Here is a 13,384-nt window from a genome sequence, read left to right as displayed (position 1 = left end):
AGTCCAGTTTCTACTTACTCCACAGATGAACCTGACCGGCATGGCTGTAGGCCGTCCAATCTCTCTCTCTCTCTCACTCTCTTTCTGCCTTACAAACACAGCACTTCACTCTTTGTTTCTCTTACAAACATGTTCCTTCACTCTTTCTGTCTGTCTCTCCGTCTCTTTTCCAGAAACATACTACTGTACTGCCCCTGCCCCCTGAGAGTGTGAGCTGGGACTGGGCACCGAGACACAGTTCCACATAAGCACACACAGACACACACTTGAGTGCCCATGGTGGGAGGAGATATCAGGGTGGGGGTGATGGGAGGCCGGGGGGGTTATCTCTAGAGGAAAGCCGTCTGTATCTAAAGATACACACACACGTATGCTCTCCTCAGTCTCACGCTGTGTTGCCTCTCCCCGTCTGTCATTTTCTCTCTCTTCATCCTCCCTCTGTCCCTACCTAACTTTCTCGCTTTATTGTATTCTTGTTTAAATGGCCCTCAGGTTGATCCCTGGAGCTCCGGGTCTCCCATGTCTCCCTGGCCCTGCGGTAAATGTTGTGACAGCCAGACAGTCTTGTCCCTGGGCCTTTCCAGAAAAGCCTTGTGTTTAGGGGGAGAATGCCTGTGCTGTTCCAGTCTGTAAAGTGACTTACAGTGACAATGCGCTCAGCGTGGGGGCCGTTTACGCTGCCACTGCCCGTGACAATGAGCCAGACGCAGGGGTGGGGGTGGGCCAGGCTGGGGGGGGGGCAACCTTTCAAAGGACCCGGCCTTTTCCAATAAAGCGTCCGTCATTCCCCGCCTGAAAAGGCCTCCTTTTCTCCCTTCTCCGTTCTCTCTGTGTCTCCTGGCTAAACGCTGGGAAAAGCACATTGCTGCCAAAACCATGCAGAGAGATAAATGCTTGTAGGAGAGGGGGAGGGGGTGGGGGGCAGTAGGGGAGCAGTTGCCCCTCCTGAGAGCAGAGTTACACATCACTCAGTGGCACTGGACCGTGACCTGGTTAAAAACATCATGTGACCGGCCCTGCCTAAGTCTGAGTCTGTGTGTGTGTGTGTGTGTGTCTGAGAGAGTTGCCAGAGCCAAGCACTGCAGAGACACTAATGTCCGTGAAGAGATAACAAATTACCGGGTGCTCCTCAGCTACAGAGGACAAATACTCTTCCGTCTTAATCTTGGTTACATTGAACAAAGCTATGGCATCTAATAAGGCTTGTCTCTAAGTATGGCGAGGAACCTAAAGCTGAGTGATAACGGGCTGGATGGAACTAGTCTGGTATCTGTCAACAGCCAATGAAGTTCTTACACAGCACCAATCAGCCTGGCCACCCATAGTCTTCATCAAGAGTCACCACCCACGGCCTCCACCCATAACCTTAACCCAGAGACACCATCCATAAACCTAACACACAGACACCACCCATGGCCTCCACCCATAACCTTAACCCAGAGACACCATCCATAAACCTAACACACAGACACCACCCATGGCCTCCACCCATAACCTTGACCCAGAGACACCATCCATAAACCTAACACACAGACACCACCCATGACCTCCACCCATAAACCTAACCCATAGACACCACCCATAACCCTAACCCACAGACTCCACCCATGGCCTCCACCCATAAACCTAACCCATAGCCTACACCTATAACCCTAACCCACAGACACGACCCATGGCCTCCACCCATAAACCTAACCCATAGCCTCTACCCATAACCCTATCCCAGATACACCACCTATAACCCTAACCAACAGACTCCACCCATGGCCTCCACCCATAACCCTATCCCATATACACAACCCATAACCCTAACCCACCGACACCACCCATGACCTCCACCCATAAAGCTAACCCATAGCCTCCATCCATAATCCTAACCATAGACACCTCCCAGAGCCTCCATCCATAATCCTAAAGCATAGCTGCCACCCATAACTCTAACCCCAATGCACCTCCAATAGCTTCCAACTATAATGACCAATGGCTCTATATTAGGCCTGGACTGGGACAAAGAGAGAGAGACAGAGCAATGAGCAGGTTGTTCTCCATGTGTATAGGCCAGACCTAAATGCTGTGATATAGTAAGCTCTGCTGTATAGTGGTCACTGATTTAGGGTGAGGGTAAACATGCCCTCTAGACCTCTCATTCTGTCTCCCTTGTTGTCAGGACAAAGCCTTTCTCTCCCTGTTCTTCTGCATGGCTGCCATAAGCGTGTGCCGGGAGGTTTATTACCTTTTCCCTGGAGCTACCAGAACACTGGGTAGATGGCATGGAGCAGTGGGAATTAACATTATCATGGACACTGTCAGCCCCCTCTTTTATTTTAGCCTGTCATTCTACCACAAGCTCCCACTGACACACACACAAACACTCTTTATCACACACAGGCATAAACACAGACACCCAGGCTCACACACACACACACACACACACACACACACACACACACACACACACACACACACAGAAAGACTAAGATTATCGAGGTAATTGAGACACTGGAGATCCTGAAGAGCACCTGTCTGTCTTGTTCGGGGATGCTGGATCAGTGAACAGTAGCGGCAGCCCTCTGGTGGCTGCATGGAGAACAACAGCTTAAACCTGCATCTGCAGCACTGCTAGACAGGTTGTGGCTTTGGGACAGGTGTTTTCTTCAGCCCTGGCACCTGTCTATCACACACACACACACACACAGGTCAAATTCTGAGCCTGGGCCTCAGCTTCATGCAACATCAAGTATGTCTGGGATACCAGGCTATAAGACAAGCAGGACTAGGTGTAGGTTAACACAAGACTAGGTGTAGGTTAACACAGGACAAGGAGTAGGTTAACACAAGACTAGGTGTAAGTTAACATAAGACTAGGTGTATGTTAACACAGGACTAGGTGTAAGTTAACACAGGACTAGGTGTAGGTGTAACACAACACTAGGTGTAGGTTAACACAACACTAGGTGTAGGATAACACTGGACTGGGTTTGGTCAAACACAGGTCCGTGTGTGGGCTAACCCAGGACTAGACTTGAAATAACACAGGACTAGTTTTGGGCTAACAAAGAACTAGGTTTGGGCTAATGTGTGAAAACAGTTATGAAACTACTCAGCTGAAAGGGGGCTCACAGACCACTACACAGCGGACATTAGCCTAACTCTAAATAAAATGTGGATTAGATCCCCCAAAAGGCTACAGCCGGCCCGGGGGGCATCAGACAGAACATGTTGGAACGAGAGATGGAGGGAGATAGAGAGAGAGGCTATGCAGTCCAGCATATAAATGTATGGTAGTACAACTTGAATGTGCTTCAGTCTAGTAACATACATAGGGAGGCAGACAGGCTAGCAGGCTGACTCACACTGCAGTGCACCAAACAGCCGGCCCATCCAATAAACAGCCCGATCACACAACGCTAATGACCTGGGATGGCTACTGGGATAGTATAGCAGCCTGGTCCGTAGAGCTCTGCCTTAAATAGGGATGTAACAGTCTTGATGGTGTCTCTGTTTTGCGGGGGATGTGACAGTCTGCCCTGTGGTGTGTGTGTGTGTGGGGGGGGCTGCCTGAAGGAGCTGCTCTGCAGAATCATTATGTCTGGGAGAGGTGATGTATGCAGGGTAGTGTTCATTCCAAACGTCCAGCTAGGTCATCATTCACTCAGCCAGTTAAATAAGTGTCCAAGTGGCCCCGCATTCTATTTAAACCTAAGTCACACATTTGACACTGTCAGAAACAGGCTCTGCCAGTCTGGTGGGCTTCCACATAGCTAGCCACTACTGTGGATGTAATTCATCCTCCTGTAGAAAAGAACGTCAGTGGATGTCTCCACTGAATAGTGTAGGCCATGTGTGCTGTGTCATAATATCCACCACCCACCAGTCAGGACGTGGTGTACTATTGACATGCGATAATTGTCATACGGGTTCCTGACATACCCAGGTGGATTGACCTGGGCCTCCACAAAAGCAGTTGCTGCAAACTGCCTACATATATAAACAGCCTCAAATCCCACCACCAGTTAGAAGAGGATGAGGGAGGAGAGAAAACGTGAGGATGATACACAGCACAGTGAAGGAGGATACCTTGGGCATAACTGCAGCAAAACGGATCATAAATAAATGCCTGCTGTGGGCGTAAATAGTTTTTGTGTGAATGTGTGTCTCTGCGTGTTCGTTCAGGGAGCTTGGTGACAGAGTGATAGGGTCTTGATTTAAAATTTTCTGCTGAGTCAGTGACAAAGCTCTCTCACTCCCTATGTCTCCCTCCTTTCTCTATCAATTGTTCCACCTTCAGTTCAAGCGCCAACAGGAAATGCTTCTGCAGCAGTGACAGGTTCTCACTGCTCCAAACTGCTGAACAACAGTGAATGTAAACACAGGTCTACCAGACATATTCATCACCAACAACGTATCTAATGAATGACTATTTGCTTCCATCAATATGGGCAATCACTATTTCCTCTGTGCCAGTCTCCCTCTGCCACTACATCCTTTCTGGTGAAGGGTTGAAGCTGCTGTCCAGCCTATCACAGTGTCCTGGTAATAAACACGACAACTGCTTTCATCAATCAATACAAGGACAGCCTGTACACAGGCTGTATTTCAGCACCCACACCACTATCACCTCCTCCACCCTGAACACCATCACCCCCTCCATCACCCTTATCCGTATCACCTCCTCCTCCACCCTGAACCCTATCACCTCCTCCACCACCCTCATCAATATCACCTCCTCCACCAACCCCGCAACATTACCTCCTCCTCCACCCTCATCACTATCACCTCTACAACCCTCATCAGTATCACCTCCTCCACCTCCTCCACCACCCAGGCACTATTACCTCCTCCTCCACCCTCATAACTATGATCTCCACAACCCTCACCAGTATCACCTCCTCCACCACCCCAGCACTATTACCTCCTACCCGACCCTCATCACTATCAGCTCAGAGAACGCTCTTCCGCCTAAAGCTCTGGGGACATGGAGGCTTTGAGGAGATCCAGATATGACCTATGGAAGGCTATCAGGGATGGAAAAAGAGAATACAGGGATAAGTTGGAGTCTAACTACCACAGCTCTGACACCAGACACATGCAGGGAGGACTGCGGCACATCACAGACTACAAGGGGAGAAATAGCACAATGCTTGTCCCACCGCCTCACTCCTTGACAACCTCAACACCTTCTAAGCACTGTATGAGGCGACCGACACAATTCCTTCAGAGAGGCTTGCTGAGGACCAGGATGACTACACTATGTCCCTAACCACGGCTGACAAGAGGAGAGTTTTTTAAAAAGAGAATCCTCGGAAGTCCCCAGGGCCAGATGGCACTTCAGGCTGTGTCCTCAAGAAGTGCGCTGACCAACTAATGGAGGTTTTCACCTCCATATTCAACCTCTCCCTGTATCTGTCTGTAGTCCCCTCCTGCTACAAAGAGACCACTATTGTCCCTGTATCGAAGAAACCTTCCATCACCTGCCTGAACCACTACCACCCTGTAGCACTGACCTCCACCATCATGAAGTGCTTTGAGCAACTGTTTAGAACTCACATCCGCTCCACCCTTCCTGACACCTTGGACTCATTTCAATTTGCATACCGCCCCAACAGATCTACAGATGATGCCATCACCCTGACGACACACACCACCCTCTACCACCTGCAAAAAGGTAACACATAAGTAAGGATGCTGTTTGTGGATATATCAACACCATTGTGTCCGCCAAGCTTGTTCCTAAGCTCAGGACCCTGGGACTAAACATCTCCCTCTGCAATTGGATCCTGGACTTCCTGACGGGCGGACCCCAGGTGGTGAGAATGGGCAACCTCACCTCCTTTGCACTGAACCTGAGCACTGGAACCCCACAGGGCTACGTACTCCGTCCCCTCCTGTAGTCCCTGTTCACGCATGACTGTGTGGCCTCACACAGCTCCAACATCATCCTCAAATTCGCAGACGACACTACCATCCTGGGTCTCAACTCCAAAAACGATGAGACTGCTTACAGAAAGGAGGTTAGGAACCTGGCTACATAGTGCCAGGACAAGAACCTCTCTCTCAACGTCTGTAAGACTAAAGAGATGATTGTGGACTTCAGGAAGCGGCATACATCAATGGAGCTGACCAAAAATTATAATATTTCCTGAGTAGCCATGTCTGCAAAAACTCTCACCAACTTCTACAGGTGCACCATTGAAAGCATCCTGTCAAGGCTGCATTACTGCCTGGTAAGGCACCTGCTCCACAGCAGACCGCAAGTCCCTCCAGAGGGTGGTAAAGTCTGCGAAGCGCATCATCACCTGCCATCTCCCCTCCACGCCAGGCATCTACCATACACGAAAGATTACAGGCACCCAAGCTATGGTCTATTAACTCTGCTGCTGTCTGGTAGACGCTACTGGAGCAACGGAGCACGCACTCCCAGACTCAAAAACAGTTTTTACCCCCAGGTCATAAGGCTCCTCAACACTGATCTAAGATCATACTGATCACACACAAACTTTCCAGATGTGACAGTCCTTTCAGGTACTTTTAATTGGCATTAGAATATTCCTTTGCATGTACTATTCATAAGCATATTACACTCACATGTATCTACAACACTTAGTAATTTGAAAAAAAACTCCCCAATCCTACTCTTTCAAAACTGATGCAAGTTTAGATTTTGTATGTATTTTACTTGCCATATTTATAATATTCAATACTACTACCAATATTGCTGCTAGTTTACAGTACGCTTTTTAAACTGCTGCTATGCACAGTGTTACGTACACTCACCTAAAGGATTATTAGGAACACCTGTTAAGTTTCTCATTAATGCAATTATCTAATCAACCAATCACATGGCAGTTGCTTCAATGCATTTAGGGGTGTGGTCCTGGTCAAGACAATCTCCTGAACTCTAAACTGAATGTCAGAATGGGAAAGAAAGGTGATTTAAGCAATTTTGAGCATGGCATGGTTGTTGGTGCCAGACGGGCCGGTCTGAGTATTTCACAATCTGCTCAGTTACTGGGATTTTCCCGCACAACCATTTCTAGGGTTTACAAAGAATGGTGTGAAAAGGGAAAAACAGCCAGTATGCAGCAGTCCTGTGGGCGAAAATGCCTTGTTGATGCTAGAGGTCAGAGGAGAATGGGCCGACTGATTCAAGCTGATAGAAGAGCAACTTTGACTGAAATAACCACTTGTTACAACCGAGGTATGCAGCAAAGCATTTGTGAAGCCACAACACGCACAACCTTGAGGCGGGTGGGCTACAACAGCAGAAGACCCCACCGGGTACCACTCATCTCCACTACAAATAGGAAAAAGAGGCAACAATTTGCACGAGCTCACCAAAATTGGACAGTTGAAGACTGGAAGAATTTTGCCTGGTCTGATTAGTCTCGTATTCTGTTGAGACATTCAGATGGTAGAGTCAGAATTTGGCATAAACAGAATGAGAACATGGATCCATCATGCCTTGTTACCACTGTGCAGGCTGGTGGTGGTGATGTAATGGTGTGGGGGATGTTTTCTTGGCACACTTTAGGCCCCTTAGTGCCAATTGGGCATCGTTTAAATGCCACGGCCTACCTGAGCATTGTTTCTGACCATGTCCATCCATTTATGACCACCATGTACCCATCCTCTGATGGCTACTTCCAGCAGGATAATGCACCATGTCACAAAGCTTGAATCATTTCAAATTGGTTTCTTGAACATGACAATGAGTTCACTGTACTGAAATGGCCCCCACAGTCACCAGAGCTCAACCCAATAGACCATCTATGGGATGTGGTGGAACGGGAGCTTCGTGCCCTGGATGTGCATCCCACAAATCTCCATCAACTGCAAGATGCTATCCTATCAATATGGGCCAACATTTCTAAAGAATGCTTTCAGCACCTTGTTGAATCAATGCCACGAAGAATTAAGGCAGTTCTGAAGGTGAAAGGGGGTCAAACACAGTATTAGTATGGTGTTCCTAATAATCCTTTAGGTGAGTGTATACTGTGACATTCTGAAGCAGAGCATGATCCCCTCCCTTCGGAGACTGGGCCGCAGGGCAGTATTCCAACATGATAACGACCCCAAACACACCTCCAAGACAACCACTGCCTTGCTAAAGATGCTGAGGGTAAAGGTGATGGACTGGCCAAGCATGTCTCCAGACCTAAACCGTATTGAGCATCTGTGGGGCATCCTCAAACCGAAGGTGGAGGAGCGCAAAGTCTTTAACATCCACCAGCTCCGTGATGTCTTTGTGAAAAAGGACTCCAGTGGCAACCTGTGAAGCTCTGGTGAACTCCATGCCCAAGAGGGTTAAGGCAGTGCTGTAAAATAATAGTGGCCACACAAAATATTGACACTTTTGGCCCAATTTGGACATTTTCACTTAGGGGTGTACTCACTTCTGATGCCAGCAGTTTAGACATTAATGGCTGTGTGTTGAGTTATTTTGAGGGGACAGCAAATGTACACTGTTATACAAGCTATACACTCACTACTTTAAATTGTAGCTAAGTGTCATTTCTTCAGTGTTGTCACACTAAAAGATATAATCAAATATTTGCAAAAATGTGAGGGGTGTACTCACTTTTGTGAGATACTGTATTTATGATTGCCATTCTTACCATATCTGAATGTTCAAAAACACTACCCAGATTGCTGCTATATCAATAATATGACCCAGATTGATGCTAATTTACAGTGTTATGTATATTGTTGCTTTATTTTATTACTATTTTCTGTCTTTGCCTTATATACTCTTTTCATTAACTCTCACAATGTTGTTTTTGGGTGCCATATAACAAGAATTTCATTTTGCAGTCATGAAGCATCATTTAATTTTTGCCGGACTGCGTAAACGGAGCCGGCCAAGAAGAGTAAATGTCTCCTACTGAGTGACTGAATGACTAACTCTTGTTAAATAGCGTAGTGGTTAGAGACGCGGACCTGCAAACAATAGGTCCTGTGTTTGAATCTTGTCAAAGCAAATTATGTATTAGGATTTGCTACGGATTGATAAAAACTTTGCTGGCTACAACTTTAAGTAGCTGTGTTATAGTAAAGCTTAAAATAAAATAGTTCACGGTTGTGATTATTTCTGGTGGATTTTCAAAGTACGCATCCGTGCATGCTTTTTGTGTCAGGATGGACAAAAACATTGCTGGCTACAACCTTCAGTAGCCACGTTACAGTAAGACTAAAATAAAACTGTTTATATTGTGACTATTTCTGTTGGATTTTCGAAGTACCCATCCGTGCACGATTTCTGGGGTAATATAGGCTACATAAAAATCCCTTGAGCAGTAAAAAGTAGGGGTTTTCACAATTCTCTCGTCTTTTCACTTAAAGAAAAGGTCAATAATTGTCACCTATATTGATAGTTATTGTATAAATTTCATTCACAAATGAGAGAAAAACACAAATTTTTGTGCCATGAAATAGCTTTGGCTGCGTTAAGTTCAAGTAGTATGTTTGATACTAGTAGGCCTATTACTGGCTAATAAGCTGTTGAAACGGCCAGGTGCAAAAGCCATTTATTTCATAGATGCTATTTGTGGTGGAGGTGGTGAAGAAACGTTAGTCAGTTTAACACAATGCTTAATGGTGTCTCGCAAAATATTCAAACTTGGCATGATGTTAATGTGCGACAAAATGATCTAATGTCGAGATGTAATATCGGAACGTAGATACTATATACTGGGCGAACGTATAGCACCGTGGTGTAGTGGTTAAAGACACAGCCACTCATGTTGGAGACCTGGGTTTGTCTCCAGGGCAACAACATTTATCACTTTTAATTCTGTCTGGCTGAACTGGTTCCTTTTCTGGTTTTGGGATACCTGAAAAATTTCATATATAGGACTTTTGTTGGACTGCATTTTCCAGGATAAAAAAACCCTATTAAAAACATGTACTATTTTTGATATACTTTAAAAATAAATACTTTAGAGAACATTCTTGCTCAAGTTGGCTCACTTCTGCTGAAAGCCCACATACGTCTATTTCCTAGTGGGTCATCCAGAGAACTAAGGGAAAGAATTTTGCCATCATGTCTTCCAAATATTTGGTTGGTGAACAAAAATTATATCAGATTTTATTGTAGGTAATTTGTAGTAAAATCTCTCAGTTCTAAATTGCCAGCATTTATTTTACTATGAATGCAACTGGAGTGTGAAGACGCCACTTTAATTGCTAGCCAGGGTTTTTCACATGCAAATTAATCTCTAACCCCCCTACCCGAAACAAATTACAGAGGACTCCTGGTGACTGGACATCAATGGGCTTTATAATGTACTGCTTCTACAGTAGGCTGGTAGAGCTACTGTGATTGACAGAGGAAAATCCACTTGACAGTGCTTAGGACTGACAGTTAGTTTCTCACATTGTGACGTCGGTGAAGCCAAACTGTGACCAATGGGGCTTAGGGTTCCTGGACATTTGCTGCTATGGTCTCCATGATCGGAGGGTGGGGGGATGATTAGGGACACCCTACTACAGGACATACTAAAGCAGCCTTTATGATGCGTAGCATAAACCACGGACACCTCACTGACACGCATTTCCAACTGACCTGGAGGGAGGGGAGTGTTGAGGGAGTGTCTCAGTTGATGTAAATTAAATCAGTCCTCAAGTGATGGGTCATGGATCGTAGAGCAGGTTTTAGGAGGTGACTGTCCGCTTTAAATCACTCAGCTTCCCTTTTAAACTGTATGCACATTTGTCAAAACACTGTGACTATTCCTGTTTAGGAAATGAAGAGAAAGAGGAAACTTGCAGGATCATAAAATTATTTAGGGGGGTAGGTAAGTGAAGTGGAGCTTAAGGGGGAATAATTTTTGATACATCATTGGGGTCTAGACACTGGGTTGCCATTGCAGAGGTTTGTGTTGCTATTTTCAACTGCACTACTATCTTGGCAATGGGCCGTGCAGGGACATTGGATGCTATAGGGCTATCCATCACTGCAGCTCAGTGAATATGCACTCTCCTGTCTGTCCCTTATCCCGGTGCAGCACAGGAACAAAACTGAAATGCAATTTCTGTTGTTTTTTGCTACATAGGGGTGGTAATAGTATTCTCCAGTGCTGTCTCTTTACCACCTCAATTACTACTCAATAGAAAAGAATCAGGAACCGTTCCACATGGAGCTTTTCTTGTCTGGGCCCTGGGAAAAAACATTGACCCTCTTGTGGTTAAGGGTAAGGTGTGGATTCAAAAAATATATCAATTTAGATTATTGCATGTTTGTTTAAGCTTCCTAAGATCTTAATAATGTTTTAATAATTGATATAAAAGATAAACACATTTAGACCATGTTAAAAACCTAACATGTCAATGAAATGCATTTATAAATCAACAGATTTTCCATTCTTTAAATTTGTTTGATACTTTCAAATTCTAGAAAAAAAACATCATTATATTCCCATATACTGTTTTACATGTAGGATGAAAGCAAGCGGAAAATGGACAATGCAGTTGCCTAAAGCCAGCATTTGTATTAGCAGCGTGGTGTCCTGCCTAAACATAGCTATTTGCCATGGTTTATTGCCATATACCACACCTCCTTGTGCCTTATTGCTTACATATACAGCAACAAAACATATTTTTTGAAATGTGTGTAAATATGTTGAAAGTACAAAACTGAAATATCTCTTGTACACATAAGTATTCAGACCATTTCTTCAGGAATTTGCAGAAGCGCCTTTGGCAGCGATCACAGTGGCTCACAGTCCTCTTGTTTATGCATTTACCAGCTCTGCACACCTAGATTTGAGCAGTTTCTCCCATTCTTCCTTGTAGATCCTTTCCAAGCTCTGTCATTCTGGATGGGAAGCATCAGTGAACTGCAATCTTTAGGCCTCCCCACAGATGTCCAGTTAGGTTTGGGGTTTTGGCTGGGCCACTCAAGGACATTCATAGGGCTGTTCAAAAGCCTCTCCAGGGTTGTAAGTTCTAGGTTGTTGTCATGCTAAAGGGAATCTTCGTCCCAGTCTGAGTGTCAGTTTGTGGCTGGTGTGCCTCTAGCCATCTCTATGCATCTATGGGGGATTTTCAGGGCCTGACAGCAGATGTGTCTCTAGACATTTCTGCAAGTCACTTTTTGTTGTCCCCAGTTAGAGGCAGCTGCCCCGTGTTGAATTGAGTTTGTCCACACCATGGTGTGGATCATTGTTTATTCCTGTTGTGCAGTGCAGTCTCGGTTCCAACTTCGCCTGTGCTTGGTAAAGAAATAAAGGGACGACAAATTTCTACAGGTCTGCGTATTGTATCCTGCCAACTCTTCACAGTGACACTGAGGTTCTGTGCGATGTGGTTTGGGTTGACTTCTTTGTATTTTGATCTGTTCATAGTTCCCTCAAGCCTGACCAGTCTGCTTGTCTCTGCCTCAGAAGCCTCCCTATATCATGATGCTCCACCCATGCTTCACCATAGAGCCATTAGCCAAGTGATGAGCGATATCTTGCATTCTCCAGATGTGGCACTTGGTATTTCATATGACTTTTACTCATGTGTGGAGTTTGTCTAGCCACTCTACAAAAAAAGCCTGACTGATGAAGTGTTGGAACAGAGATGGTCTTCTGGAAGGTTCTCCCATTTCTGAAACCTTGTTAGAGTGGCATTTGCCGTTTTTGCCTGGTTACTTAGTTTGATGGGACGGCCAACTATAGGAAGAGTCTTGATATTTTTTCCAGAGTCTTGATACTTCTTCCATTTCATAATTATGGAACCTACTGTGATCCTGGGAACTTTCAATGCTTATGCAATTTTAATAACCAGATCTATGCCTTGACACAGTTGTCTGAGGCCTACAGAGACAGAATGTTCTGAGTTCAATTTGGAGTGTCAAGGCAAAGGGTCTGAATACTTGTGTACCTGAGATTTTTATTTCTTATTACATTTTCATGTTACATTTTCACATAAATACAGAATGTAGAGTTTCAGATTTTTATATTTGCAATGTAAAAAATAATGCTAATTGTACCAGCTTAAAACATATTTAATGTAATTTGAGTACTTGGGAACTTTTGTGGGCCTGTTTTCAAGATGACCCTGAGTTTTGCAGGTACAAAATTCAGTTATGCGGTTCACAAGGTGCAATATGAGTGCCATTTAGTGAAAGGAACTTACTCTAAACCCTAATTTATTCAGTATTAACCCTTTTCCCAACCTTAATCCAAGTCATAATGTATTTTGACTGACAGCTTAGATACTCCACCACATGCCCTGATTAAAACTTCAGTGACTTATTGCTAGATATACCATCACATGGTGTAATTACAATGTACGACTGGCAGAGTGGTTTTACAAGTTTAATTATATTTTATAAAGTAGAGACACTAAAGGAATAAATGCTAGGTGTTGAAGTCAGTATAAAGGTGGAGGAGAAGGAAAG

The 13,384-nt window shown here is 45.0% G+C and overlaps 1 protein-coding gene across 20 annotated transcripts in view; it reads right to left on the bottom strand.

Moving 5' to 3' along the window:
• Positions 1-13,384, bottom strand: part of ank1a (ankyrin 1, erythrocytic a) — a 121,114-nt gene that overhangs the window by 57,577 nt on the left and 50,153 nt on the right. The window contains exon 1 of one of the 20 annotated variants that reach the window (XM_020052503.3): positions 19-262. The exons of the other annotated variants lie outside the window; for them this stretch is intronic. Coding sequence (XP_019908062.2) covers positions 19-42 — 24 coding nt within the window. The 5' untranslated portion in view covers positions 43-262. Of the gene's footprint in view, positions 1-18; positions 263-13,384 lie in introns of those variants that run through there. 20 annotated transcript variants of the gene reach the window in all.

This window comes from Esox lucius, chromosome 13 (assembly GCF_011004845.1).
Source record: "Esox lucius isolate fEsoLuc1 chromosome 13, fEsoLuc1.pri, whole genome shotgun sequence".
In the NCBI taxonomy this organism is placed as follows: Eukaryota; Metazoa; Chordata; class Actinopteri; order Esociformes; family Esocidae; genus Esox; species Esox lucius.
Note: the sequence above shows the minus strand (reverse complement) of the source record. Positions and strands in the feature narration are given on the sequence as shown.